General features: G+C 45.6%; 1 protein-coding gene across 1 annotated transcript in view; it reads left to right on the top strand.

Moving 5' to 3' along the window:
* FGD5 (FYVE, RhoGEF and PH domain containing 5) overlaps nucleotides 1-27,115 on the top strand; it is a 131,031-nt gene extending 103,916 nt beyond the window's left edge. The window contains exons 14-21 of the mRNA XM_047781695.1: nucleotides 995-1,074; nucleotides 3,202-3,301; nucleotides 3,616-3,753; nucleotides 4,679-4,808; nucleotides 5,515-5,645; nucleotides 9,078-9,206; nucleotides 24,523-24,677; nucleotides 25,710-27,115. Of these exons, the coding sequence (XP_047637651.1) occupies nucleotides 995-1,074; nucleotides 3,202-3,301; nucleotides 3,616-3,753; nucleotides 4,679-4,808; nucleotides 5,515-5,645; nucleotides 9,078-9,206; nucleotides 24,523-24,677; nucleotides 25,710-25,746 (900 nt within the window). The 3' untranslated portion in view covers nucleotides 25,747-27,115. The remainder of the gene's footprint in view (nucleotides 1-994; nucleotides 1,075-3,201; nucleotides 3,302-3,615; nucleotides 3,754-4,678; nucleotides 4,809-5,514; nucleotides 5,646-9,077; nucleotides 9,207-24,522; nucleotides 24,678-25,709) is intronic.
* The last annotated feature ends 626 nt before the right edge of the window (nucleotides 27,116-27,741 follow it).

Below are 27,741 nucleotides of genomic sequence, written 5' to 3'. Positions count from 1 at the left end.
CAGCTGGCCAGTCTCATGGGTGAGGTCAGAGAGACGAGATGGGAAGGGGGCTGGGTCAGCTGTGGCCTCGCTCAGTGTAACTCTGTCCCCAGTATGGGCAGTTGGGTGCTAATGGGGATTCTTTCTTTGTTTTTTGTTTTGTTTTTGCTTTTGTTTTTTATTTTTTTGATGGGGATTCTTGATGAGCAGAAAGTTTTAGGAAGATAATTCCAGGCCAGCATGGGGATGGGGTCAGAGAGGGGAACACTAAGGTGGGGGAGTCAGGTGCAGGCTTTCACATGGGAGGGTGGAGGGGCAGGAGAGCTATGAGGAGCACTGGGGGGAGGCCTCTCCTGCTCCTGAGGCTTCCAGACCTGGAGAAGGTGGAGAGGAGGCACATGGCTTAGGTCAGTCAGGAGGTGGCTTCCCTTTTTTTTTTTTTTAATCTTTTTTTTTAGGGCATTAGTAGCATTCAGAAGTTCCCAGGATAGGGATCAAATTGGAGCTGCAGCTGCCCGCCCACACCACAGCCACAGCAGTGCCAGATCCAAGACACATCTGCAACTTACACCACAGCTCGCAGCAATGCTAGATGGATTCTTAACCCACTAAACAAGGGCAGAGATCAAACCCATGTCCTCATGGATACTAGTCAGGTCCATTACCCCTAAGTCACATTAGGAACTCCTGGCTCTCCTTTTTGAACTGAAGCTTCCACTCAGGAGTCTTTTAGGCCATGAGGGAGGGGGCCCCTGAGTGGGTATTTGTCCCTCACAGTGGGCCCTAAGAGAGACCCTCGAAGTCATCCTGGGGATGGTCAGAGACCACAGGGAACGTGCACATATGCGTGCACACACGTACAGACACACACACACAATCGGCCGTGGAAGAAAAGTTTGCCCATCGCAGATGAGGAAATTCAGGCTAAGGGAGGGGCAGTGCCAGATAGGAGAGGAATCTGGTCTGTGAGGGCCCCTCCCCACCCCCACCCTAAGGAGCTGCTGCTGGTTTCCAGGTCAGCCGCCCTGTGATGGAGAAAGTGCCCTATGCCCTGAAGATCGAGACTTCTGAGTCCTGCCTGACTCTGTCTGCAAGGTATGGGGTGGGGGTTGGGGGGGCTCTGACTGTGAGTGTGAGGAGAGTGGGAGGTAGGAGGGTCTGGGGCAGAAGGGGCAGGAGTTTGAAGGTGAGAAAGTCTGGAATAACAGTTGCTGGATGTGTTGTCATTTTTCTTTTGATGTCCTTTTGAGTCACAGGACTTCTGTTCCTTTTATTATTTCTTGTCCATTTTTGGATCAGGGCCCACTTGGAGAATCTGATAAAGCTATAGCTTCTCTCCCCAGAAAAGAAATATGCATACACATAAAATTTCACATAGACTCTCAGGGGTTTCCAGAGCCTGTTGCTTAAACATAACAGGTAAACAATATCTCATCATTGTAAAGCCCTACAGATTGTTGGGTCTTTGCAGCAGTAAGAAAAGTAGAGTGTGCAGAGCAGCTTAGCTATTAAAGTGCTCTGCGTTTAGGCTTCCTGGTCTGGAGAATGAAAGAGAGATAGGGTAAGCCTTTTACTTTCCCTGTTTGGAGGTGTGGCGGCTGTTTCCTTCAGGCACTCACACTGCCCGGGACCCCTTCCCGCTGGCTTCTGGCAGAGAAATAGCACACCCGCTTTTCAGGGCAAGACCAGCTTGAGCTCAGTGCCCGTGGGGTGGTGGAGGCTCAAACACTAGGGAGGTGGGGTCTCTGCCAGGGGCCACTCTGGGGAGAGACTGGGAGCAGGAGCAGAGTTCCCTCCCAGCCAGCCTGTGACCGGAGGGCCCATGTGGGATGGGACGGCCACCTTGCATTCTCTCACAGTTGCACTTGCCCACTGAGCATTTATTAGCTGCTCCTTGGGGCCCAGTCCTGTGTGGGGGCCACATTCAGTTTAAACTTTGGCTTGCTCAGGAAGATCCCACATTATGGGTCAGGAGTTATGGTGCAGAACATAGCTGCTGTGATAGCCAGTAGTGATGACAAGAGTGACATTCACCCGCCAGGTGTCAGGTGCCTCCTCTGCCCTTCATCCCCAGCACTGGAGGTGGGACCTGCAGCTCCTGCCATGTGCTGGGAGATGGGCCTAGAGAGGGGTCCCCCAGCCTTGTGAAGCAGAGCTAGGGTTCAGACACATGACTGTGAGACCCAGAGGTCTGCTCCACTGCTCTTTACTGCCTCGGGGGTAGAAGTAGCCTTGGAAATGCTAACCAGTGACCACCCCATCTGGGAGAGTGAGGGAAGGCTGCCTGGAGGAGGTGATGGCTGGATGAGGGTTCCATGGCCTCTCCCCTCCTTATCTCTAGGTAAAATAAGAGGAATGAGGAAGCCCAGGGTATGGTTTCCTTTTGCCCAGTCGTGAAGTGAGGGTAGTGACAGGCCACACCCAGCCCTTCAGATGGGGTGCCCATCTCTCCAAAGCAGGGGGACTGCCCTTTGGCCTGGGGCCTCAAGGAGCCACTGTCACTGACAGGCCAGTCACCTTCCTTCTTCCTAGATACTTCACGCTGAAGCTTCCAAGGAACCCATACACCTGCTTTTAGGGAATGGCCTCTGGATGCCCACCACTCTGGTCCCAACCTCGTCCCTTCTTTCCATTGAGTCCACGCACTTAGTGCGGGGTGGCAGCGACACCTAGTGTGCCCCGTGAGAATTGCCTCCACACTCAGCCCAGGTGTGGCTCTCACCACTCAGGAAACCCTGCCAGGCACGGGATGAAATGGGAAGTGGGCTTCTTGGATCAGTGAGTTGGAAGTTAGGTGGGGAAATGAAAAGGAAGATGGAGAGACTGGGACAGTGACCTTTGGGAGAAGCTGTCCACAACCCCCCATGGTACCCAGCCCTCAGCTCCCCTGCTAGCCTCCTAAAGTGTGGGACCACTGGCTTTTGCATGGTGCTTTGCTATCGACAGTGATAACTACATGTCCTTTGGTCCCCACGATAGCCCTCAGAGTTAGAGGAGTAGCGTTTGATGCTCCCATGTTACAGGCAAGGCCTCAAGGATGACGAATGCGGGGCCGCCTGCTCATAGGCAGAGATGCTGCAGTGCAAGCTGGCAGGTGGCCAGGCTGGCCAATGGGATTTCAGGTGTGGGGGAGGGCAGGTCCCACCAGGACGTGCTCCACCCTGAGAGGGCAGGAGGCAGATCCCCCATGTACCCCTCGGTCACTCCTGCTCTTGCCCACAGCTCCTGTGCAGAAAGGGATGAGTGGCACAGCTGTCTGAGCAGAGCCCTCCCTGAGGACTACAAGGCCCAGGCTCTGGCTGCCTTCCAGCACAGTGTGGAGGTGAGGGGCGCTGGAACTGACTGCACAGCCCTACATCTCCCTGGGGCCCCCTGCATCTCCTTCCTTCAGGGCCCTGGGTCGTCTTCCCATCTGGCTCGGGGCAGTCACTGTGCAGCCCAGAGCCTGGCACCTCTGGCTCTGTTTCTAACCAAGGTTGGGTCCCTGGAGGGTACAGTGGGGCTTGTAGAAAGAGTCCACTCCCCCCACACACACCCCACCACACACACACTCACACTCACACACACCCTGCACAGGAGGGGGCCCCATCCAGCCTGTCTCCTGACCATGCTACTTGCCTGATTCCATTGCTCCAGATACGGGAGAGGCTGGGGGTAAGCCTGGGGGAGAGGCCTCCCACCCTGGTGCCCGTCACACACGTTATGATGTGCATGAACTGCGGCTGTGACTTCTCCCTCACCCTGAGGCGCCACCATTGCCATGCGTGTGGCAAGGTGAGTTGTCTGTCTGGGGCAGGGGTGGGGGGGGTGGCAGGGTGTGGGCACTAAGGGGTGTCCAGCAGCTGCTCCATGTTGAGCTCAGGGTGTGGTGTGTTTATATCAACCCTGAGAAGTTAATTCCCATTTCACTTATGGCCTCAAACCTGGGCTCCAGATGCCAGGCCTATTCCAGTGCACCACTGCACCCTTGAAAAGAAATCAGGGCATACATGGTTGTTGTCTGGGAGAACAAGTATCATGTCATATTTCAGGGCACAGGCTCGTCAGAAAGACAGATATTTACAGCATGGTGGCAGTAGTTAGTAACACTATTGTCTCTTTGAAAGTTGCTTAGAATAGATCTTAAAACTTCTCATCAAAAGAAAAAAACATCTGTAACTATGTGGTGATGGATGTTGACTAGACTTCTTGTGGGGACTATTTCACTACGCAGTCATCACTCACTATCCATTGGGAGTTGGTCCCAAGAGCCACATGGACACCAAACTCTGCAGATGCTCAAGTCCCTTATATAAAACAGAGTGGTATTTGCATAGAGCATATACATCCTCCTGTATCCTTTAAATCACCTCTAGATGACTTGTAAAACCTAATATAGGAGTTTCCTCTATGGCACAATGGGTTAAGATTCTGACTGAAGGAGTTCCTGTAGTGGCTCAGTGGTAACAAACCCAACAAGTGTCTGTAAGGACAAGGGTTGGATCCCTGGCTTCACTCAGTGGGTTGGGGATCTGGTATTGCTGTGAGTGTGGTGTGGGTCATGGACGCAGCTTGGCTATGACATTGCTGTGGCTATGGTGTTAGGCCGGTGGCTACAGCTCCCATTTGACGCCCAGCCTGGGAACCTCCATATGCCGCAGGTGTGGCCTGCTCTGGAGGCAAGACCCTCAGATGCATGTCCCCCCACCCCCACCTGCAGATTGTTTGCCGGAACTGTTCGAGGAATAAGTACCCCTTGAAGTACCTCAAGGACCGCATGGCCAAGGTCTGTGATGGCTGTTATGCAGAGCTGAAGAAGAGGGGTGGGGACATCCCAGGCCTGATGAAAGGTATTGGGGACCCCCTCCCTCTTTCCCCACATGTCCTCTCGTCACTGCTTTCCTGGGGAGGCTCAGGACAAAAGCAGCCCTCAAGGAGGAAATAGGGTTTATACCCACACCTGGGACACCATTTGTGGAAAATCCATAAGTGCACCCAGACGAAGGGTTCCATGGGTGCTAAGTTTGGGAAACACTGGATCCATGCGTCTTTGTGACTCAGACAGTAGGTGCTCCTGTCTGCTCTGCTGTAGTGGCTCTCCCTGCAGGTCTGTGTTCTGTGGGACCTTTTGGAGATAAGGATTGTGAGCCGCTTGACAGAGCTGCTTGGCTGTAGGCTGAGGGTGAGGGCCCTTTGATAAAGGCGCCTGAGGCAGCTGAGCTGGCCCCTGAGAGCCAGTGCTCAAGGGACAGGCTACTATGCACAGGGTCAGCTGGAGGGAAAGCAGGTGGATCCTGGGCCTAAAACCAGAGACACCCCCAGGGCCACATAGGGCCTTCAGAGAGGACAGCCTGGGGTCATGGAGATGTGGAGAGAAAGGGGTAGCCAGTACCGGGAAGGCCTGCCCTGCCCCAGGCAGAGGGGAGTGCCCATCCTTCTGGTCATGCTGAGCCCCTGCAGTGAGGCTGATGCCCATCCCCTGAGGGACAGGAGCTTGGACTTTCAGGGACCCGCCCACGTGGATGCTCACCCCTTCCTGGGCTTGTCTTGCTGCAGAGCGGCCCGTGAGCATGAGCTTCCCGCTGTCCTCCCCCCGCTTCTCGAGCAGCGCCTTCTCATCAGTCTTCCACAGCATCAACCCCTCGGCCTTTAAGAAGCAGAAGAAGGTCTCTTCGGCCCTGACAGAGGTAAGGCCAGTGGGGCTGCCTGCAGGGGCCTTGAAAGGCTCTGGATCCTCCTCAGGAGGGGTCAGCCCACTGCCCTGGATGGACCTGGCTCTTCAGGACAAAGAGGATAGCTAATGGGAGACACTCTGACTCACCACTAACAAAGGCAGCTGTGGAGCAGGGTCCCCTGGGCATGACTGAGAACATGTGGTCATAGGCCATGCTAGAAGATGTCTACCCCATTACCCTCTCACGCCTGCCCACCCCCCGCCCCAGCCCAGGCCTAGTACAGTGTTATTGCACAAGTCTCTCAGGCACCTGGCTCCAAGGCATCTGGTCCCCACTCAGCCCTGCCCTACCAGGCCCCTGAGCCGCACCAGCCTCTCACACTAGGAGTCCCACCCGGGCTCAGGTGGTGAGCACCTTAAAGGCTGTGGGACTCTGCAGGAAACCTCAGAATTAGCTAAACTCAATTCCATTCTGCAAATAGGACCAGATTCTGTGTTCTAATCAGAACCACAAATGTGTGCCCTTGAATATACAAGCTATCAAGAGAAGAGTGATCAGCTGTTTCCAAGTTTTGTCATTAATATTCATTATTGAGTAGTAGGTGGCAAGGGTTTAAAAAAGTGTCAGCGATAAAAATTTTAAATGGGTACAGTTCTATTCCTTCTGCATATTAAATATCTTAGATTTTTAAATTAAATTAAAAACACATACATGATAAATTTTTTTTTTCAAAACCCAGAATATATAATGAAAAGTGAGATTCTCTCCCTCCTCAGACTCCTTCATCCCACCTCCCAAAGAAACTTCCATCAAGTTTCTTATGGACCCTCCCAGGAATTTTTATGCATATACATAATAAAGATAGATGATCCTAGACCCTTTTTTATCTCACACTTTTGGCAGCGTATGGCTGTGTCATCACATATTTAACTCTTCCCTTTCCACAAATTAAGAAAGGATCACCCTCTCACTCGCACAGGGGTGTCTTCATGATCTAAGCTCATAGAACCCAAGTGTTCTCTGGGTACAGAGTTTGAGAACCACTGTTCTTAGCCTTCTGGCATCAGGCCTTTCTGGTCCTCGTGCTGGGTGGATCTGTCCCAGCCAGGTGGGCAGTTTTTTCCCAAAGTGACAACCTTTTTATTACTCAGCAGCGACTGCACCTCAGGCTTGGCAGCGGCCCCAGGAGGAATGAGCCCCTTCCTGCCACCATCTCCCCTTCCGCCAGTGGCTCCGCCTTGGCACTGAGACCTGCTCCCCACAGGGTTCTGTGGCAGTGCTCCCTGGAGCGTCTGTTGGGAAGGGAGGTCGCAGGGTCTGTGTCCCTGTATGTGCTGTCTACTCCGCCTGTCTCGCTCTGTGACTTCCCCAGAAGCTCAAGTGGACAGAGAAAGCCCATCTGGTGTGAGGAGTCCTGGGCCCTGGAGGGGCAGATTCCTTTCCTGGTACTTGGCAAAGTACCCAGCTGGGGTTAGCTCCCTCTCCCTCCACTGAAGCCAGCTGCCTTCAGTGTTTGCTGAGAGATGCCAGTTCCTACCCTCCCTTCAGCCAAGTTAGGATTTGACCCTTGGTACCTCCCTCTACTCCTCTGGGCCTCAGTCTCCCCATCTGCACAGTGAAATAGTCAGGTAAAAGTATTTCACATCCTGGCCCTCCTGCTCAAAGAAAAAGGTGAATGTATGTTCCTGCAGTGTTTACTGTACCCAGCAGGTCTTATGTCTTATGTCACTTAATTTAATACTAGTTTTACTAGTAAGGCCACTGAGATGTAGAAGTAGCCTGAGATTACCCGTCTAGCAGCTGGTAAAGACTTATTGGAACCTGATGCCTTGGGGGTTGGCACTACTCCAAGCCTATGTTCTTAGCTCGCATGTGAAGTCTCTCAGACAGACCACAACCACTGCTGCTGCTGATAAAGAGTTAAACTCTTTAGGCAGAAGATCATAAAACCTTTCAGGTAAACAGAAAGGATCATTTATTAATGTAAGAAAGAGATAAGCCAAAAAGTGTACGAATCACTTTTAGAAGGAAGAAACTTCCCCGCATATCTGCAGTTTCATAATTTGGGGACTTGGGGGTCAGGGAAGGGAACCTGGAATCTGAAACACAACTAGGGAGCAGCATTCCTGCAGCCACTTTTTTTTTTTTTAGGGCCACACCCGAGGCATATGGAGGCTCCCAGGCTAGGGGTCTAATCCAAGCTGTAGCCACCAGCCTGCGCCACAGCAACACAGGATCTGAGCCTCGTCTGTGACGTACACCACAACCCATGTCAATGTGAGATCCTTAACCCACTGAGCAAGGCCAGGGATCAAACCCGCAACCTCATGGTTACTAGTTGGGTTGTTAACCTCTGATCCACAACAGATGTGGATGTGGCTTGGATCCTGCATCGCTGTGGCTATGGCATAGGCCGGCAGCTACAGCTCCCATTTGACCCCTAGCCTGAAAACTTCCATGTGCTGAAGGGGTGGCCCTAAAAAGATGAAAAATAGAACCCAACATGGTATCCATGAGGATGCAGGTTTGATCCCTGGCCTCACTCAGTGGGTTAAGGATCCAGCATTGCCGCAAGCTTCAGTGTAGGTTGCAGATGTGACTCAGATCTTGTATTGCTGTGGCTGTGGTTTAGGCCAGCAGCTGCAGCTCTGATTTGACCCCTAGCCTGGGAACTTCAATATGCCGCCAGTATAGCTTAAAAAAAAAAAAAAATAGAGTTCGGGATTAAAATACACACACTACCTATATAAAATAACAGGCAAGGATATATAGCACAGAGTACTATAGTCAATATCTTCTATTAACCTATAACGGAAGGGACTGGAAAAAAAGCACACATATATATATATATATGCTATACATATAACTGAGTCACTTTGCTCTACACCGGAAACTAGCAGAACACTGTAAATCAACTACAATAAAGTTTTAAAAAACATATGATGGGTACACTGAGAGGCTGTAACATATCACTAAGAAGCAAAAGAGAACAAATAAATTAGTAAATATTATTTTAAAAATCCTGTCTTGGAGTTCCTGTCGTGGCTCAGTGGAAACAAATCTGGCTAGTATCCATGAGGATGCAGTTCCAACCCCGGCCCCACCCTGGCCCCAATCAGTGGGTTAAGGATCGGGCATTGCAGTGGCTGTGATGGAGGCCAGCAGCTGCAGCTCTGATTCCAGCCCTAGCCTGGGAACCTCCATATGCCATGAATGCAGCCTTAAAAAGCAAAAAAAAAAAAAAAAAAAAAAAAAAAAATCCTGTATCGCAAACATGGTTCTGTTTTGCCACCTTTGAGGTGCTGGTTGGATCCCCAGACCTCCCCCACCGTGTCAGATTCCAAAGCAGCGTCCACACTCTGCCACCTGGGCTTCAGTGTCACTTTGGCTCTGTCTGAACTGGGCCCACACCTGTGCCCTGACCGCTCTGCTTCCCTCTGCCAGGTGGCTGCCTCTGGAGAAGGCTGCACCATCAGTGGCTACCTCAGCCGGTGTAAGAAGGGCAAGAGGCACTGGAAGAAGCTCTGGTTTGTCATCAAGGGCAAAGTGCTCTACACCTACATGGCCAGCGAGGTAGGGTGGGTCCCACCATCTCCCCTTCCCCAACAGGGCCCGCGGGTGAAGCTCGTGCCTGAAGATGTCCTGGGTGGGGGTTGCAGCACACCTCAGCTGAGGGCCATGGGGGTCCTGCAGCTGCTCCCTTCCCATCTCCATGTCCGTCCCCAGGCCAGTCAGGGCCTGAAGAAGGACGCCATGTCCTGAGCCCCGTGTAGCTGCACAGCTGTGTGTTTCAAATCCAGGCATTTTCCATTTCTGGTGGGGAGGAGGTGCACAGCACATTGGCCTGTGCACCGGGGTGTCTGGATGTCACAGGGACGGCATCCAGCTGGTGCTGCATGAAAGAGTGCCTCTTTCTGCTCTTCACTTGTATTGCTGGGGAGAAAATTCAGCAGCTGGGAGGAAGCTGCTGCACTTTCTGTCTGTGCGTCTGTCAGGAAACTATGTTGCCTTATGTTAACTTGTGCTGAATAAGACTTAGGTTTGTATATGTCGCAGACCACCTTGCACATGGCGTCAACTAAAATAGAGGAGGGGCCCTTGGTCAAGCCCACTTCTGCATAGGCAGGTGTGGGCCTGGCTGTACAGCAGGAGGTGCTCTGGTCCTGGCCCAGGCTGAACCTGTGGCTCATGTGAAAGATTTCCAGGTCCAAGCCCCCTCACCATCTGGTGGTTTCCATAGGCTACAAATGCTTTAAAAACAGGACTTACATGTATTTCACCCAGTTGCATAGGGTTGGTGCTTTACTGCTGCACATGTGCCCACCAAGATCCACCAGCCCCTCTCCCCTGACACGGATGCTGGCGACTCAGCAGAAGACACATCCCTCTTCATAGGATGAAGTTTCCCTCACAGGGGACCTGCAGCCTTGGTGGCTCAGGAATCCCAAAGACCAGCAAGGATGCAGACAGGCAGAAGGGACACACCGTGGCCTGGGTGACTCAGGTGCTGTGTGGGCCAGGCCCTCCCTGAGGGGGCTTAGACTCACGGGTCCACAGACAGGGTCTCTGCTGAGGAGGGTGTTGATCTTTGGGAACAAACTGAAATGTGCTGTCCTGTGTCTGCAGCCCAGAGTGACATCTCCCTCAGGGGCCATTCCACAGGATGCTCTCAGGGCCTTCTGAGACCCCTAGAGAACCCTAGGGAGTCAGTGGGACTTCCCACAGGAGTGCTTCTGAGTCCCTAAGGTACAGGGCACGTTGGGATCTCCGAGATGTGGAGATGCCCAGGCAGGCCTGGCTGCAGGCCCTTGCTCCTGGTGCACCTCACAGAGCTGTCATTGAACAGAGTACACCTTGGGAAGAGATGCCGGCTTAGACAGATGAGCAAAGGCTAGTGATAATTAACCAGCCACTGCAGAGACCACAGAGAATATGGAAAACCCAGTCTCCAAGCCCTGAGCAACCACTGTCATGGAGGTGACAGCATGGGTTGGTTTTAAAAGGTGGATTTGAGTCAGTCCCCATTATGACTCAGTGGGTTAAGAACCCAACATAGAGGATGTGGGTTCAATCCCTGGCCTCACTCAATGCATTAAGGATCCAGCCTTGCTGTGAGCTGTGGTGTAGGTTGCACATGAGGCTCCTATCCTGTGTGGCTGCGGCTGTGCTGTAGGCCAGCAGCTGCAGCTCTGATTTGACCCCTAGCCCAGGAACTTCCACATGCCACAGATGTGGCCATAAAAAGAAAAAGAAAATTTAATAATAAAAAAAAAGATGGATTTGAATGTGTTTCCAAAACTGTTTCTTCAGAGAGAGGAACATGTATAGCTTCTCAATAAGCCTATACTGTTGATGGGACCAGGCTTTCAAATTCTATTAAAGAAAAAGATTTGATAAAGTTGATAGCCAGTTATCACTGTCTATACTGTTATGAGGCCCCTTCATGTGCCCTGAAGTAACCCAAAGCTCATGCAACTATTCAGTACAAGTCCTGGGAGAAAATGAGTATCTGAAATACATAGGAGTCCTTTTAATTTTTTCCAATATTTTGTTATTTAGTTAATATATTGTTTATTATTATAAAAATTTCCATAAAGAAATGTTGAAGAAATTTGAGAGTGAACTGTCATATAGCCATCAACTAAATTATACAGTGAACATTTGACCATACTTCCTTGATCAAGTATCTATTCACCCCTCATCCATCTTACTTTCTGATGCTTTTTCAAGTCAGTTTATATATAACTAAATACACAAATCTTACGGATACCATTGGTTAAGTTTTGACTAAGGCACGTTCTTATAAATCCCTACCTTGGAGTTCCTGTCATGGCTCAGTGGTTAACGAACCTGAGTAGTATCCATGAGGACACAGGTTCGACCCCTGCCCTTGCTTGTTTGGGTTGAGGCTCTGGCATTGCTGTGGCTGTGGTGTAGGCCAGCGGCTACAGCTCCAATTCAACCCCTAGACTGGGAACTTCCATATGGCGTGGGTGCAGCCCTAAAAAGACAAGAGAAAAAAAAAAAAACCCACCTCACCCCATCCCCAGAGGCAAAACACTGTATTGATTTTTTTTCCATACTTAGTCTTGTCCCTTTTAGATCTTCATACAAATGGAATCTTATGTGACTTCTCCCACTCAGCATGATGTTTTTGTGATTCATTCATATTGTTGCTGATCATTCCTTTTATGGCTGAGTAATATTCCATTTTGTGAATATAGCAGTTTGTTTATCCATTCATCAGAAGAACATTTGAGTTGTTTACAATTTGAGCTGATTATGAAAAAAGCCAATTTGAACTTTTGCATACAGATTTTTGTGTGAAAATAGGGTTTTGTTTCACTGTGGATTAAATACCTAGCAGTGGACTTTCCACATCACAGAAAGATCTATCTTTCATTTATAAGAAATTACCAGGAGTTCCCACTGTAATCAGCAGCATCTCTGCATGCAGTGCCAGTGTATGTTCTTATTGCCATTTTGTTAATTGTTTTGGATTCATTTTTGTTGGTCTTTTTTCTTCCCTTCTCGTGTTCTCTTCTCTTATGGTTTGATGACTCTTTGGTATTGTGTTTGAATTGCTTTTTCTTATTTGTGTGTGTCTCTATTGTAGATTTTTGGTTTGCAGTTACTATGAAGTTTTGATATAGGAGTTTATATATATCAAGGCTATTTTGTTTGTCTCTCTCTCTCTCTCTCTCTTTTTTTTAGGGCTTCACCTCAACATATGGAGGTTCCCAGGCTAGGGATGGAATTGGGGCTACAACTGCCAGCCATAGCCACAGCAATGCAGGATCCAAGCCACACCTGTAATCTACACCACAGCTCACAGCAATGCTGGATCCTCAATCCACTGAGCAAGGCCAGGGATCTAATCTTCATCCTCATGGATGCTAGTTGGATTCATTTCTGCTGCACCACAACAGGAACTCCTACATGTATGCCTTTACCAGTGAGCCTTGTCTTTTGTGATATTTCTGTTTCTTATTGTGGCATTTTCTTTTATGCCTAGAAAAGTTCTTTTAGTATTTGTTGTAAACTGGTTTAGTGGTGCTGAATTCTCTTAGCTTTTGCTTCTCTGTGAAGCTTTTGATTTCTCCTTCAAATCTGAATGAGAGCCTTGCTGGGTAGAGTAATCTTAGTTGGAGGTTTTTTCCTTTCATCATGTTAAGTATATCATGCCACTGCCTTCTGGCCTGCAGAGTTTATGCTGAAAAATCTGCTGATAACCTTATCAGGGTTCCCTTGTATGTTGTTTCATTTCCTTAGCTGCTTTCAGTACTTTGTCTTTAATTTTGGTCAGTTTGATTAATATGTGTCTTGGGGTGTTCCTCCTTGGGTTTATTTATATGGTACTCATTGTGCTTCCTGGATTTGAATGAGTGATTCCTCTCCCATGTTAGGTAAGTTTTTGGCTATTATCTCTTCAAATATTTTCTCTAACTTTCTCTGTATCTTCTCCTTCTGGCACCCCTATAATATAGATATTGGTGTGTTTAACGTTGTCCCAGAGTTCTCTTAGACTGTCTTCATTTCTTTTCCATCATTTTTCTTTTTTCTGTTCCACATCAGTGATTTCCACCAGTCTGTCTTCTACCTCACTTACTTGTTCTTCTGCCTCCTGTATTCTGTTATTGGTTCCTTCTAGTGAATTTTTATTTCCATTATTGTATTTTGTATCTCTGCTTGCTTAATCTTTAAATATTCTTATTTTCTTGTTCAGTGTTTCTTGTAATTTGTCAAATCTTTGCCTCAAGGTTATTTCCAATATCTTGAGTCATCTTTCCTACCATTAGTCTAAAGTCTTTTTCATGGAGGTTGGTAATCTCCTAATCACTTATCTGTTTTTCTGGGATTTTTTTCTTGTTCCTTTATCTGAGTCATTATTCTCTGCCTTTTCATTTTATATAGATTTTTTAGTGTGGTCTCCTTTTTGCAGACAATACGGTTGTAGCCGCTCTTGCTTCTGGTGTCTGCCCCTTATGGCTGAAGTAGGTACAGGGACTTTCTGCAGGTTTCCTGATGGGAAGGACTGGTGTCTGCCCACTGGAACGTGGAGCTGGTTCTTATCCTTCTGGTGGGCATGGCTTTGTCGCTGTGTGTGGTTAGAGGTGGCCGTGGGCCTGGGGGAGCATCTTTAGGCAGCCTATTTGCTGATGGGTGTGGCTATGTTCCTGTCCTGTTTGTTGTTGGGCTGGGGTTTCTCAGCCCTAAAGGGTGGAGCCAGATTTTTCCAAAATGGACACCTCCAGAGGTGTTCACACTGATAATTATTTCTGAGAACTTTGCCTCCAATGTCCTTCCCCCACAACAAGCCACAGTCTCCCCTATTTTCCCAGGAGATCCTCCAAGAGCCGTAGGCAGGTCTGAACCAGATTCCTATGGAGTCTGCTTTGCTTTGGGACTCAGTGTACATGAAACCCTGTGAGTGGAGTTTCTCAATGCACACAAAACCCTTCAAGAGTGGAGATTCTGTTTCCCCCAGTCCTGTGGAGCTCCTGTGCACAAGCCCCTCTGGCCCTCAAACCCCAATGCTCCAAGGGCTCTTCCTCCCAGTGCCAGATCCCCAGCTGTGGGACCCTGAAGTAGGGCTTGGAACTCTCACTACCAAGGTGGAGCCCCTGTGATATAGTTACTTTCCAGTCTGCAGGCCACCCACCTGGTGGGTATGGGGTTGCTTACATTATGTAATTGCCCCTCATACCATCTTGATGTGACCTCCTCTTTGATTTTGGAGTAGGAAATCTTTTTTGGTAGTTTACAGTCTATTTTGTTGAAGGTTGTTCAGCAGTTGGTTGTAATTTTGTTGTTTTCAAGAGAGATGGTGAGTGCCAGTCCTTATTCTCCACCATCTTAATCCTGTCTCCTCGAGTACTTTTTACTTTGGATACCAGTCTTTTATCAGATAAATGTTTTAAGAACATCTTTTTCTCAGTCTGTGGCTTCCCTGTTCATATTTTTAATGAATGAATGAATCTGTTGATGGACAGAAGCTTTCAACTTTAATGAAGTCAATTTATCAATGTTTTCCTTTTTGGCTATTGCTTTCACATCCTAAGAAACTTTTGTCTAATGTAAGTCCCCTTGTATTTTCTCCTGGGAACTTTACTGTTTTAGCTTTTACATTTAGATCTATCTCAAATTAATTTTTGTATATTGCATGAGATAGGAATCGAGGCTTATTTTTTCCATGTATATATCCTGTTGCTCCAGCAACATTTGGTGGGGGTTTTTTTGGGGGGGAGGATTTCTAGTTTTTTTATACTGTTTTTTTATTACTCAGTGAATTTATTACATTTATAGTTATACAATGATTATCACAATCCAATTTTATATCATTTCCATCCCATACCCCAGTACATCCCCCCAACCCCCAAACTGTCTCCTTTGGAAACCATAAGTTTTTCAAAGTCTGTGAGTCAGTTCCTGTTCTGCAAAGAAGTTCATTGTTTCCTTTATTCAGATTCTACATGTCAGTGAAAGCATTTGATGTTGGTGTCTCATTGTCTGACTGACTTCACTTAGCATGATAATTTCTAGGTCCATCCATATTGCTAAAAATGACAGTATTTTGTTCCTTTCAATGGCTGAGTAATATTCCATTGTGTATATGCACCACATTTTCTTTTTTTTTTTCTTTTTTTTTTTTGTCTTTTTGCCATTCCTTGGGCCGCTCCCCAGCGTATTGAGGTTCCCAGACTAGTGGTCTAATCAGAACTGTAGCCACTGGCCTACACCAGAGCCACAGCAACACGGAATCCAAGCTGTGTCTGCAACCTACATCACAGCTCACAGCAACGCCGGATCCTTAACCCACTGAGCAAGGCCAGGGATCAAACCCACAACCTCATGGTTCCTAGTTGGATTTGCCAACCACTGAGCCACAATGGGAACTCCTGTACCACATCTTCTTGATCCACTCCACTGTTGATGGACATTTAGGTTGTTTGTGTGTCTTGGCTATTGAAAATAGTGCTGCAATGAACATTAGAGGACGTGTATCTTTTCAAGTCATGGTTTTCTCTGCATAGATGCCCAGGAGTGGGATTGCTGAATCAAACGGTAATTCTATTTTTAGTTTTCTGAGGCATCTCCATACTGTTTTCCACAGTGGTCGCACCAATTTACAGTCCCACTAACAGTGTAATAGTTATTGGGACTAACTATTTTCCTCCACACTCTCACCAGCACTTATTGTTTGTAGACTTTTTGATGATGGCCAATCTGGCTGGTGTAAGGTGGTACCTCATAGTGGTTTTGACTTGTATTTCTGTAATAATGAGTGGTGTTGAACATCTTTTCATGTGTTTTTTGGCCATCCATATGTCTTTGGAGAATCGTCTGTTTAGATCTTCTGCCCATTTTTTGATGGGGTTGTTTGGGTTTTTTTTGTATTGAGCATAGGAGGTGTTTATAAATTTTGGAGATTAATCCCTTATAAGTTGATTCACTTCCAAAGATTTTCTCCAATTCTGTGGGTTGTCTTTTCATTTTGTTTAGGGTTTCCTTTGCTGTGCAGAAACTTTTAAGTTTGATTAGGTCCCATATGTTTATTTTTTTTTTTTTTACTGTCCATACTCTAAGAGGTGGATCTGAGAAGATGTTGTTGTCATTTATGTCACAGAGTGTTTGGCCTATGTTTTCCTCTAAGAGTTTGATGGTGTCTGGTCTTCTATCTAGGTCTTTAATCCATTTGGAGTTTATTTTTGTGTATGGTGTTAGGGAGTGTTCTAATTTCATTCTTTTCCATGTGGCTGTCCCGTTTTCCTGGCACAGGCTGTCTTTTCTCCATTGGATATTCTTGCCTCCTTTGTCATAGATTAATTGGCTGTAGGTGCATGTGTTTAATTATGGACTTTTTATCCTGTTCCACTGATCTGTATTTCTGTCTTTGTGCCAGTACCATATGGTTTTGATGATTGTTGCTTTGTAGTATAGTCTGAAGTCAGGGAGCCTGATTCCTCCAGCTCCATTTTTCTTTTTCAGGATGTCTTTGGCTATTCTGTCTTTTGTGCTTCCAAACAAACTTTAAAATATTTTGTTTTGAGTTCTGTGAAAAATGTCCTTGGTAATTTGATAGGGATTGCATTGAATCTGTACATTGCCTTAGGTAGTATAGTCATTTTGATAATATTAACTCTTCCAATCCAAGAGCATGGTATGTCTTTCCATCTATTTGTGTTATCTTTGATTTCTTTCATCAGTGTCTTATAGTTTTCAGGTGCAGGTTTTTGTCTCTTTTGGTTGGTTTACTCCTAGATATTTTATTCTTTTGGATGTGATGGTAAACAGGATTGCTTCCCTAATTTCTCTTTCTGATCTTTCCTTGTTAGTATACAGAAATGCTGTCGATTTCTGTGAATGAATTTTGTATCCTGTGACTTTGCCAAATCCATGGATGAGCTCTAACAGTTTTATGGTAGAGTCTTTAGGATTCTCTAGGTATAGTATCATGTCATCTGCACATAGTGATAGTTTTACTTCTTTCTTTCCAATTTGGATTCCTTTTATCTCTTTTACTTCTCTGATTGCTATGACTAGGACTTCCAAAACTATGTTGAATAGTAGTGGCGAGAACAGACATCCTTGCCTTGTTGCTGATCTCAGCAGGAATTCTTTCATCTTTTCACCATGGAGAATGATGTTGGCTGTGGGTTTGTCATATATGGCCTTTATCATGTTGAGGTAGGTTCCCTCTATGCCCACTTTCTGAAGGGTTTTTATCAGAAATGGGTGTTGGATTTTGTCAAAGGCTTTTTCTGCATCTATAGAGAGGATCATATGGTTTTTATTCTTCCATTTGTTAATGTGGTTTATCACACTGATGGATTTTCAGATATTGAAGAACCCTTGCATCCCTGGGATAAATCCCACTTGATCATGACGTACAATCCTTTTAATGTATTGTGGGATGCGGTTTGCTAGTATTTAGTTGAGGATTTTTGCATCTATCTTCATCAGTGAAATTGGCCTGTAGTTTTCTTTTTTGGTGGTATCTTTGTCTGGTTTTGGCACCAGGGTGATTGTGGCCTCATAAAATGAATTTGGGAGTATCCCTTCCTCTGCAATTTTTTGAAATAGTTTCAGAAGGATAGGTATTATCTCTCCTCTAAAGGTTTGATAGAATTTGCCTGTGAAGCCATCTGGTCCTGGACTTTTGTTTGTCGGAAGTTTTTAAATCACAGTTTCAATTTCATTTCTTGTGATTGTCAATTCATCTTTTCTATTTCATCTTGGTTTAGTCTTGGAAGATTGTATTTTTCTAAGAATTTGTCCATATCTTCTAGGTTTTCCGTTTTAGCATATGGTTTTCCGTTTTAGCAAACCATGTATGCATATGGTTGCATACAGTAGTCTCTTAGGATCCTTTGTATTTCTGTGATGTCCATTGTTACTTCTCCTTTTTCATTTCTAATTTTATTGATTTGAGTCCTCTCTCTTTTTTGCTTCATAAGTCTGGCTAAGGGTTTATCAATTTTGTTGATCTTTTCAAAGAACCAGCTTTTCGTTTCATTTATCTTTTCTATGGTTTTCTTTGTTTCTATTTCATTGATTTCTGCTCTGATCTTTATGATTTCTTTCCTTCTACTAACTTTAGGTCTTGTCTGTTCTTCTCTCTCTAGCTGCTTTAGATGTAAAGTTAGCTTGTTTATTTGAGCTTTTTCTTGTTTCCTGAGGTGGACTTGTATTGCTATAAACTTTCCTCTTAGAACTGCTTTTGCTGCATCCCATAGGTTTTGGAGTGTCGTATCTTTGTTGTCATTTGCTTCTACGTATTTTTTAATTTCCTCTTTGATTTCTTCAGTGATCCATTGGTTGTTTAGTAGCATGTTGTTTAGTTTCCACATGTTTGTGTTTCTTTGCAGTTTTTTTGGTTGTTGTTGATTTTCAGTCATATAGCATTTTGGTCGGAAAAGATAGTTGATATCATTTCAATTTTTTTAAAGTTACCAAGGCTTTATTTGTAGCCCAGGATGTGGTCAGTCTTAGAGAATGTTCCATATGCACTTGAGAAGAATGTGTATTCTGTTGCTTTTGGACAGAATGTCCTATAAATATCTATTAAGTCCATCTGGTTTAATGTATCATTCAGGGCCTGTGTTTCCTTATTGATTTTCTCTCTGGTTGGTCTGTCCATTGCTGTAAGCGGGGGTTAAAGTCCCCCACTATTATTGTGTTATTGTTGATTTCTCCTTTTAAGGTTGTCAGCAGTTGCCTTATATATTGTGGTGAACCTATGTTGGGTGTGTAGATATTTAAAATTGTTCTATCTTCTTCTTGGATTGATCCTTTGATCATTAGGTAGTGACCTTCCTTGTCCCTTAAAATATTCTTCATTTTAAAGTCTATTTTGCCTCATATGAGTATTGCTACTCCAGATTTCTTTCGATTCCTGTTTGCATGGCATATTTTCTTCCATCCTCTCACTTTCAATTTGTATGTGTCCCTAGAAGTGAAGTGGGTCTCTTGAAGACAGCATATATATGGGTCTTGTTTTTGTATCCATTCAGCCAGTCTATGACTTTGGTTGGAGCGTTGAGTCCATTTACATTGAAAGTAATTAGTGATATGTATATTCTTCTTGCCATTTTATTAATTGCTTTGAATTTGTATTTGTTGCTCTTTTTTCTTCCCTTCTTCACTTGTTCTCTCTTCTTATGGTTTGATGACTATCTTTAGTGTTGTATTTGAGTTGCTTTTTCTTATTTGTGTGTATCAGTTGTGGATTTTTGGTTTGCAGTTACCCTGAAATTTTGATATAGGAGTCTATATATACACGAGATTGTTTTAAGTTGTTGGTCTCTTAATTGCAAGTGCATCTCCAGTGTCCTGCATTTGTACCCTCCTCTCCTCATGATTTCTGATTTTGGTGGCATAATTGTGCACGGATGATTTTGTATCTTTACTGTATATATACCTTTACTGGTAAGCCATGCCATTTGCGGTATTTTTGTTTCTGGTTGCAGCCTTTTCTTTTCTGCCTAGAGAAGTTCCTTTAATATTCGTTGTAAACCTGGTTTAGTGGTGCTGAATTCTCTTAGCTTTTGCTTATTTGTGAAAATTTTGACTTCTCCTTCAAATCTGAATGAGAGCCTTGCTGGGTAAAGTGATCTTGGTTGGAGGTTTTTTCGTTTCATTACCTTAAGTATATCATGCCAGTCCCTTTTGGGCTGCAGAGTTTCTGCTGCAACATCTGCCAATAACCTTATTGGGGTTCCCTTGTATGTTATTTGTTTCTTTTCCCCAGATGCTTTCAATATTTTCTCTTTGTCTTTATTTTTGGTCAGTTTGATTAATAAGTGTCTCAGGGTATTCCTCTTTGGGTTTATTTTATATGGTACTCGTTGTGCTTCCTGGATTTGATTGAGTGATTCCTTTCCCATGTTAGGGACGTTTTGAGCTATTAACTCTTGGAATATTTTTTTCTGTCCCCTTCTCTCTCTCTTCTCCTGCTGGCATCTCCATAATACGGATGTTGGTGCATTTAACGTTGTCCCAGAGTTCTCTGAGACTCTCTCTCTTCATTCGTTTGCAATCTTTTTTCTCTTTTCTGTTCCACATCCGTGATTTCCACTAATGTGTTCTCTATCTCGCTTATTCGTTCTTCTGCCTCCTGTATTCTGCTGATAGCTGCTTATAATGAATTTTTTGTTTCAGTTATTGTATATTGCATCTCTTCTTGATTAAGTTTTATATTTTGTATCTCTTTGCTCAGTGTTTCCTATAGGTTATCCATCTTTGCCTCCAGTTTAATTCCTATGTCTTGCATCATCTTCAGCATCAACAGTCTAAATTCTTTTCCCTGGAGGCTGAGAATCTCCTCATCACTTAGCTGATCTTCTAGGGTTTTTCTTTCTCCCTCATCTGAGTTATAGTTCTCTGTCTTCTTGTTTTTATGGGTTTTTGGTGTGGTGACCTTTTTACAGATAATAGAGTTGTAGCCTCTCTTACTTCTGGTGTCTGCCTCCCTTGTGGCTAAAGTTGGTATCGGGGCTTGCTGTAGGCATCCTGATGGGAGGGACTGATGCCTGCCCACTGGTAGGTGGAGCTGATTCCTATCTCTCTGGTGAGTAGGGCTTTGTCTCTGGGTGAGATTAGAGATGGCTGTGTGTCTGGGGGGGGGGGTCTTTAGGCAGCCTGTTCACTGATGGGTGGGCCTGTGATCCCACCTGGATTGTTGTTTGGCCTGGGGCTTCTCAGCATTGATGGCTAGGGCCACATTTTCCCAAAATGGCCACCTCCAGAGTAAGGCACGCTAATGAATATTCCCGAGAGCTTTGCTTCCAATGTCCTTTCCCCGTAACAAGCCACATTCACCCCTGTTTTCCCAGGAGGTCCTCCAAGAACTGCAGTCAGGTTTGACCCAGATTCCTATGGAGACTTTGCTTTGCCCTGGGATCCAGTGCACATGAAAGTCTGTGTGTGCCTTTCAAGAATGGGTTCTCTGTTTCCCCCAGTTCCATGGAACGCCTATGCACAAGCCCCACTGGCCTTCAATGCCAGATGCTCTGGGGGCTCTTTCTCCCAGTGTCAGATCCTCACTTGTAGGGGTTTGATGTGGGGCTCAGAACTCTCACTCCTGTAGGTGAGTCTCTGTGAACCAGTTACTTTCCAGTCTTTGTGGCTTCCCACCCAGTAGGTATGAGGTTGCTTATATCACATAGTTGCCCCCCTACCTCTTGATGTGGCCTCCTGTTTGTCTTCTGGAGTAGGATATCTTTTTGGAAGTTTCCAGTCCATTTGGTTGAAGGTTGCTCAGCATTCTGGTTGTAAATTTTGTTGTTTTTAGGAGAGAAGTTGAGCTCCTGTCCTTCTATTACACCATCTTAATCCCGTCTCACTGTTTTCACTTTTGCCAACTTCTTTAATATGCGAGCTGTGTTCATTTTCTGCTGTTGCTGGAAAAATGTAAAGAACTGTGAAGGTTCAAATCTGTATAGCAGCCTTGGCTGCAGCACCGACCCCAAATGATGGTGTTTTTTTTAAGGGCTGCACCCATGGCATATGGAGGTTCCCAGGCTAGGGTTCAAATCGGAGCTGTAGCCATTGACCTACATCACAGCTTATGGCAATGCAGGATCCTTAACCCACTAAGCAAGGCCAGGGATTGAACCTGCATCCTCATGGATACTAGTCAGATTCGTTTCTGCTGAGCCATGACAGGAACTCCCTGGATGCAATTTGAATGAAATCCATTTAGTTTCTGGTTGTTTGCTGCTGGTAAATAAATATATATAAATAAAAAAAAAAAAACTATTGAGGAAGTTCCCTTTTTGGCTCAGCAGGTTAAGAACGCAGCATAGTGTCTGTGAGGATGTGGGTTTGATCCCTGGCCTCACCTAATGGGGTTAAGTATCCAGCATTGCTGCAGGCTGTGATGTAGGTCACAGATGCAGCTTGGATCCAGTATTGCTGTGACGGTGGCATAGGTCAGCAGCTGTATCCGTGATTTGACCCCTAGCCCAGGAACTTTCATTTGCCACAGGTGCAGCTATGAAATTAAGCAGACAAAACAAACAAACAAAAAACAATTGAGGGAGTTCCCTTGTGGTTCAGTGAGTTAAGGATCCAGCATTGTTACTACAGTGGCTTGGGTCACTGCTTGATGTGGTTTCAATTCCTGGCCCAAGAACTTCCGCATGCCATGAGTGTAGCCAAAAATTAAAAATAAAATGAAAATTTAATAAATTTTAAAATTCCTTTGGAGTTCCCATCGTGGCTCAGTGGTTAACAAATCCGACTAGGAACCACGAGGTTGCCGGTTCGATCCCTGGCCTCACTCAGTGGGTTAAGGATCCGGCGTTGCCGTGAGCTGTGGTGTAGGTCGCAGACGCGGCTCGGATCCCACATTGCTGTGGCTCTGGCACAGACCATTGGCTACAGCTCTGACTAGACCTCTAGCCTGGGAACCTCCATATGCCATAGGCGCAGCCCTAGAAAAGACAAAAAGACCAAAAAAATAATAATGAATTTCTTGCCTTAATGCAGTGGCTGACTTATTATTAAATGTGGAATTTAATGGATAAGGGTGAGCACCCTCTTGCTTTATTTCAGTCTTAGGGGAAACAGATTCAGTATTTTGCTATTAAGTATGATTTAATGGTAGGGACTTCATTGATGCCCTCTTCCAGATTAAGGAAGCTCCTTTCTATCCCTTGTTTTCTGAGTTATTATTATGAATGGATGTTGAATTTTGTCAAATTCTCTTTCTGATTTAGCAGTCTTTGAAAATTGATTCTCTTTTATACACAAACTCTACTTCCCTTTCTCCTCCTCCCACAATCATACTAATATGCTTAACTAACTCTGTTTAGGTGTGGTTTTTTTTCTTTTTTCTTTTTTTTTTCTTTTTTTTCTTTTGTCTTTTTAGGGCTGCACCTGCAACGTATGGAGGTTCTCAGGCTAGGGGTAGAATTGGAGCTGTCCACCAGCCCACACCAGAGCTCACGGCAACTCCAGATCCTTAAGCCACTGAGCAAGGCCAGGGATTGAAGCTGTGTCCTCATGGATGCTAGTTGGATTCATTTCCACTGAGCCAGGACAGGAACTCTCAATTTTTTTTGTTAAGGGCCACACCCGTAGCACGTGGAAGTTCCCGTGCCAGGGGTCAAATCGGAGCTGCAGCTGCTGGCCTACACCACAGCCACAGCAATGTGGGATCCATGCCATATCTGCAACCTACACCACAGCTCATGGCAACACTGGATCCTTAACCCATTGAACAAGGCCAGGGATTGAACTCACGTCCTCATGAATACTAGTCAGGTTTGTTACCACTGAGCCACAATGGCAACTCCCTATGTGTGATTTCATAAAGTTATATTTTTTATGAATTTGCATTTAGGTAAATATGTGAATAAAAATTTCTATATCTTAAAAAATAAATTCTGTGTCTTTTTTTGGCCACACCCAAAGCGTGTGGGAGTTCCCTAGGCCATGGATCGAACCCGAGCCATAGCAACAACTCAAGCTGCTGTAGTGATAATGCCGGATTCTTAACCTACTGCTCCACAGGAGAACTCAAAAAAATATATTTTTATCTTTATATAAGAAGCCCTTTCTTTTTTCACTAAGCACTATGGTTTTAAGATCCATCTGTGTTCTCTGGGGACATCTCACCAAATTGTCAGCAATGTTATAGCATGGGCACTCTGAGTGGCCCACAGAGAGGCGCGTGGGGAACGAATGCTGAGTATGTTAACAGGAGTAACACCAGAAGCCTGAGTCACTGACTGAGTCAGTGGAAGTTGAGCAGGGAAAAATGTGAGATCAGAAGATGGTTCTGAGTCCAAATGCTGGCTCTGCCCCTGACACGCTTTGTGATTTGGGGGAGTTGTTTACCTTCTTTGAGCCTCATTTTCTTCTTAGATTGGGGTGACACCTTCCATGATTGTTGTGAAGATTAAACAAGATAATGTGAAAGTGAAAATGCCCGGACCCTAAATGAATGCTGTCAAAAAACGTTAAGTTTCTTTTCTTCCTTGTGATGGTGCTGTTCCACCGTTGTCAGAGTGTGCCCCATACAGAAGGGCTCATCACACATTTTACATTCGCAGCCTCAGGGAGTTCCCGTTGTGGTCAGCGGGTTAAGAACCTGACTAGTATCCATGAGGATGCGGGTTCAATCCCTGGCCTCATTCAGTGAGTTAAGGACCCATCAGTATTGCCGAAAGTTACAGTGTAAGCTGCAGATGCAACTCCTGTGGCTGTGGAATAGGACAGTGGCTTTATGGCTCCAATTTGACCCCTAGCCTGGGAACTTCCATATGTCTCAGGCACAGCCCTAAAAAGACCCCCCCCCCAAAAAAAAAAATTGGCAGCATCAGTGAATGCAGCAGTGTTGGCTGGATATAGTGCATTGTTTAACATCAGTTTCCCTCTGCAGGACACAGCAGCCATGGAGAGCATACCCCTGCTAGGTTTCACCATTGCTCCAGAAAAGGAGGAGGGCAGCAGTGAAGTAGGACCTATTTTTCACCTTTACCACAAGAAAACCCTATTTTATAGCTTCAAAGCAGAGGATACCAAGTCAGCTCAGAGGTTAGTACTGTATCTCCTTGCCTCTCTCTCAGAAGGGAATGAGTTGTTAGCCTGGCTTTTGGATTCTGTTCTCCAACTGACCTGTCCCTTCAGGTCCCCTTGGGCCACAGTATAACAGCAGATTAAATAAGTCCACAGGCAGACCTCAGATATATTGCAAGTTCGGTTCTTCAGACATATTGCAAGTTCTTATATAAAGCAAGTGCTGCAATAAAGTGAGTCACGAACCTTCGGTTTCCCAGAGAATATTATGTTTATACTGTAGTCTGTTAACTGTGCAGGCACATTATGTCTAAAAAAGCAATGCGCATACCTTAATTTCAAAATAGTTTATTCCTAAAATATGCTGACCATCAGCCGAGCCTTCAGCAAGTTGTAGTCTTTTGAAATAATAACATCAGAAATCATTGATCACAGGAGTTCCCGCTGTGGCACAACAGGATCAGCAGCGTCTCTGGAGCTCCAGGACATGGGTTCGATTCCCAGCTGGACACTGTGGGTTAAAGGATCTGGCATTGCTGCAGTTGTGGTGTAGATCTCAGCTGTGGCTTGGATCTGATCCCTGGCCTGGGAACTCCATATACTGTGGGATGGCCAAGAAAAAAAAGATCACTGATCACAGATCACCATAACAAACATAATAACAAGAGAAGTTTGAAATATTATGAGACTTGCCAAAATGTGATACACAGACAGAAAGTGAGCTAATACTGTCAAGAAAATGGTGCTGGTAAACTTGCTTGCAGGGTTTCCACAAGACTATTTTGTAGAAAAGGCAGTATTTCCAAGCATACTAAAGCAAAGCACGATTGAACGAGGTCTACCTGTATTATGGATCATTCCTACAGGTATGCATTGATTCAACAACCTTTCACTGTAGTCCAGGCCTTTTGCTAAGTTCTGGAGGGACAAATAGTAAAAGGCCAGTGTCACTGACTTCAGGCAGGTAGTAGTGTGAGCTGGTGACAGTTTCCATGACCAGAATTCCAGGCAGGCCTCGACACCAAGTGTCCCCTCTCTCCTGTGTTGCAGGTGGATTGAGGCCATGGAAGATGCCAGTGTGTTATAGCAGTTGCCAACCATGTGGACTCAAAGTACACTCTTAGGTTGATATGTGGACCCTTCCAGAAGCCAGTCCGTGTCTCCGCTCGACCAGACACATCTGGATTCAGCACGGGGCCTGCCGTTTTTTGCTGTAACCCCGTTGCTTAACACCTTCACAGGTGGAACCCTTTAGGGATATTTATGGACCTTTTCTGTCTTTGTGTTTTCCATCCCCCACCCCCACCCCTGGCATAAACTATTTCCTTTTCCAGTAGCCAGTTGAAATTTAGTAACGTGAAGACATGGAACCAATAGAAGAGTACATTTTAGAAAAGCAGGCTTTTTAGTGGAAACAAGTTTTTATGGTTTTTACTCCTGGTAAACGTGATCACCTTTCATATTGCTGACGCCAGTGCCTCAGGTGAAATGAGAAACAACCGGTAACTAACAGCAACTCTCATCAAAAGCACTTTATTGTTTTACTGAGCAAGAACCTCCAGTTTTATGTTTGCCAAGTGATTTACTGAGGTCAACAGTAGAGGGCGTCCTGTGGACTAATTGCCACCAGCGCTCAAGAGGGGCGTCCATCCAGATGGTTTGTGCAAACCCTTCTGTGGCTCCAGCAAGCACCATGGAGACCATCCTCCTTCTGGCTGCGCAGGAGCAGAAGGGAGGACTCGGTCCTACCAATGGCTTGGCCTGTGGGCCACACGACTGCCTAAAGGAGTGGCTCCCCCTCCCCACAACGGCCCCAGCACCACACCTGTGCTGACAGATCCGGCCTCCACCCTGGAGGTCACTGCACACCCTCCGAAGAGACAGGGTCTGCTTTAATTTATTGTGTGCCTTCCTGAGTTCACCCCAAGGTTATGCTTATGAGGATTGTCCTTGCTTTCGACACAGTGATCCTTCTGCTGTATTATTGAAGCCTTGAAAGAGATAAAAAGAGAGAGAACAAGACAGAATCAGAAGGTGAATCTGTGGTCATGGCCAGTGGCTCTGAACACAGGAAGGGAGCACAGAAGCAGTGGCTGAAGATTCTTTCTGGGTTCCTGGGGCTCAGTCACCTTCCGCTGAGGACTGCTGCTCACAATGCCATACGTGTTTTTACATGAAGCGGAGTGGTAGGGGGATTCCTTGTTACTCTTGTCAAAATAAAAAAACAATCATAGCATTTTCTGATGTCCTGTCCCCATCTTTCTGCTGCCCTCTTCCCTAAAAAAGGCATTTGCTGGAGTTTCCTTGTGGCGCAGCAGGTTAAGGATATGGCATTGTCAGCGCAGCAGCTTGGATTGCTGCTGTTGCACAGGTTCAATCCCTGGCCCAGGAATTTACACATGCTGTGGAAGAGGCAAAAAAAAAAAGGCAGTTGCTAACAAACCTTTTGTAAAGAGCATAATCTATAGGATTCATTTACCTTGGATATTCTCAGGGGAATTTTTTTTCTAGTTTGCTATCTTTCTTTGAAAATGTGTAATTAAACATTTAACTAATGATTCAAACTAAGTGACTAGACAAATCATCTTGTTAATTTGTGAGGACTTGGGAGTTCCCATCGTGGCTTAGTAGAAGTGAATCTGACTATCATCTATGAGGACGCAGGTTCGATCCCTGGCCTCACTCAGTGGGTTAAGGATCTGGCATTGGCGTGAGCTGTGGTGTAGGTCAAAGACACAGCTCAGATCCCACATTGCTGTGGCTGTGGTGTAGGCTGGCAGCAGCTTCGATTTGACCCATAACTTGGGAACCTCCATATGCTTCGGGTACAGCCCTAAAAAGACAAAAAAAAATTTTTTTTTTGAGGACTTAATGCCATTGGAGTCGTTTTCATCATCAGACATATTGAAATGGACTTTCTGGATCCTTTGAGTCTATAAAAAGCTTGGTGGGACTTCAGGCCCAAGCAGCAGGAGTTCCCCTAGCTGCTCCCTTTGTCAGTTTGTGATCTCCAGATAGTTATGTGTCTGGAAGTCACTTGAAGGCCTCTTTTCCTCTATAACATCCTATTTCCGATACTCTG

This window comes from Phacochoerus africanus, chromosome 1 (assembly GCF_016906955.1).
Source record: "Phacochoerus africanus isolate WHEZ1 chromosome 1, ROS_Pafr_v1, whole genome shotgun sequence".
Lineage (NCBI taxonomy): Eukaryota > Metazoa > Chordata > Mammalia > Artiodactyla > Suidae > Phacochoerus > Phacochoerus africanus.
The sequence above is the reverse complement of the archived record's forward strand: the minus strand, read 5'-3'. Positions and strand labels throughout refer to the sequence as shown.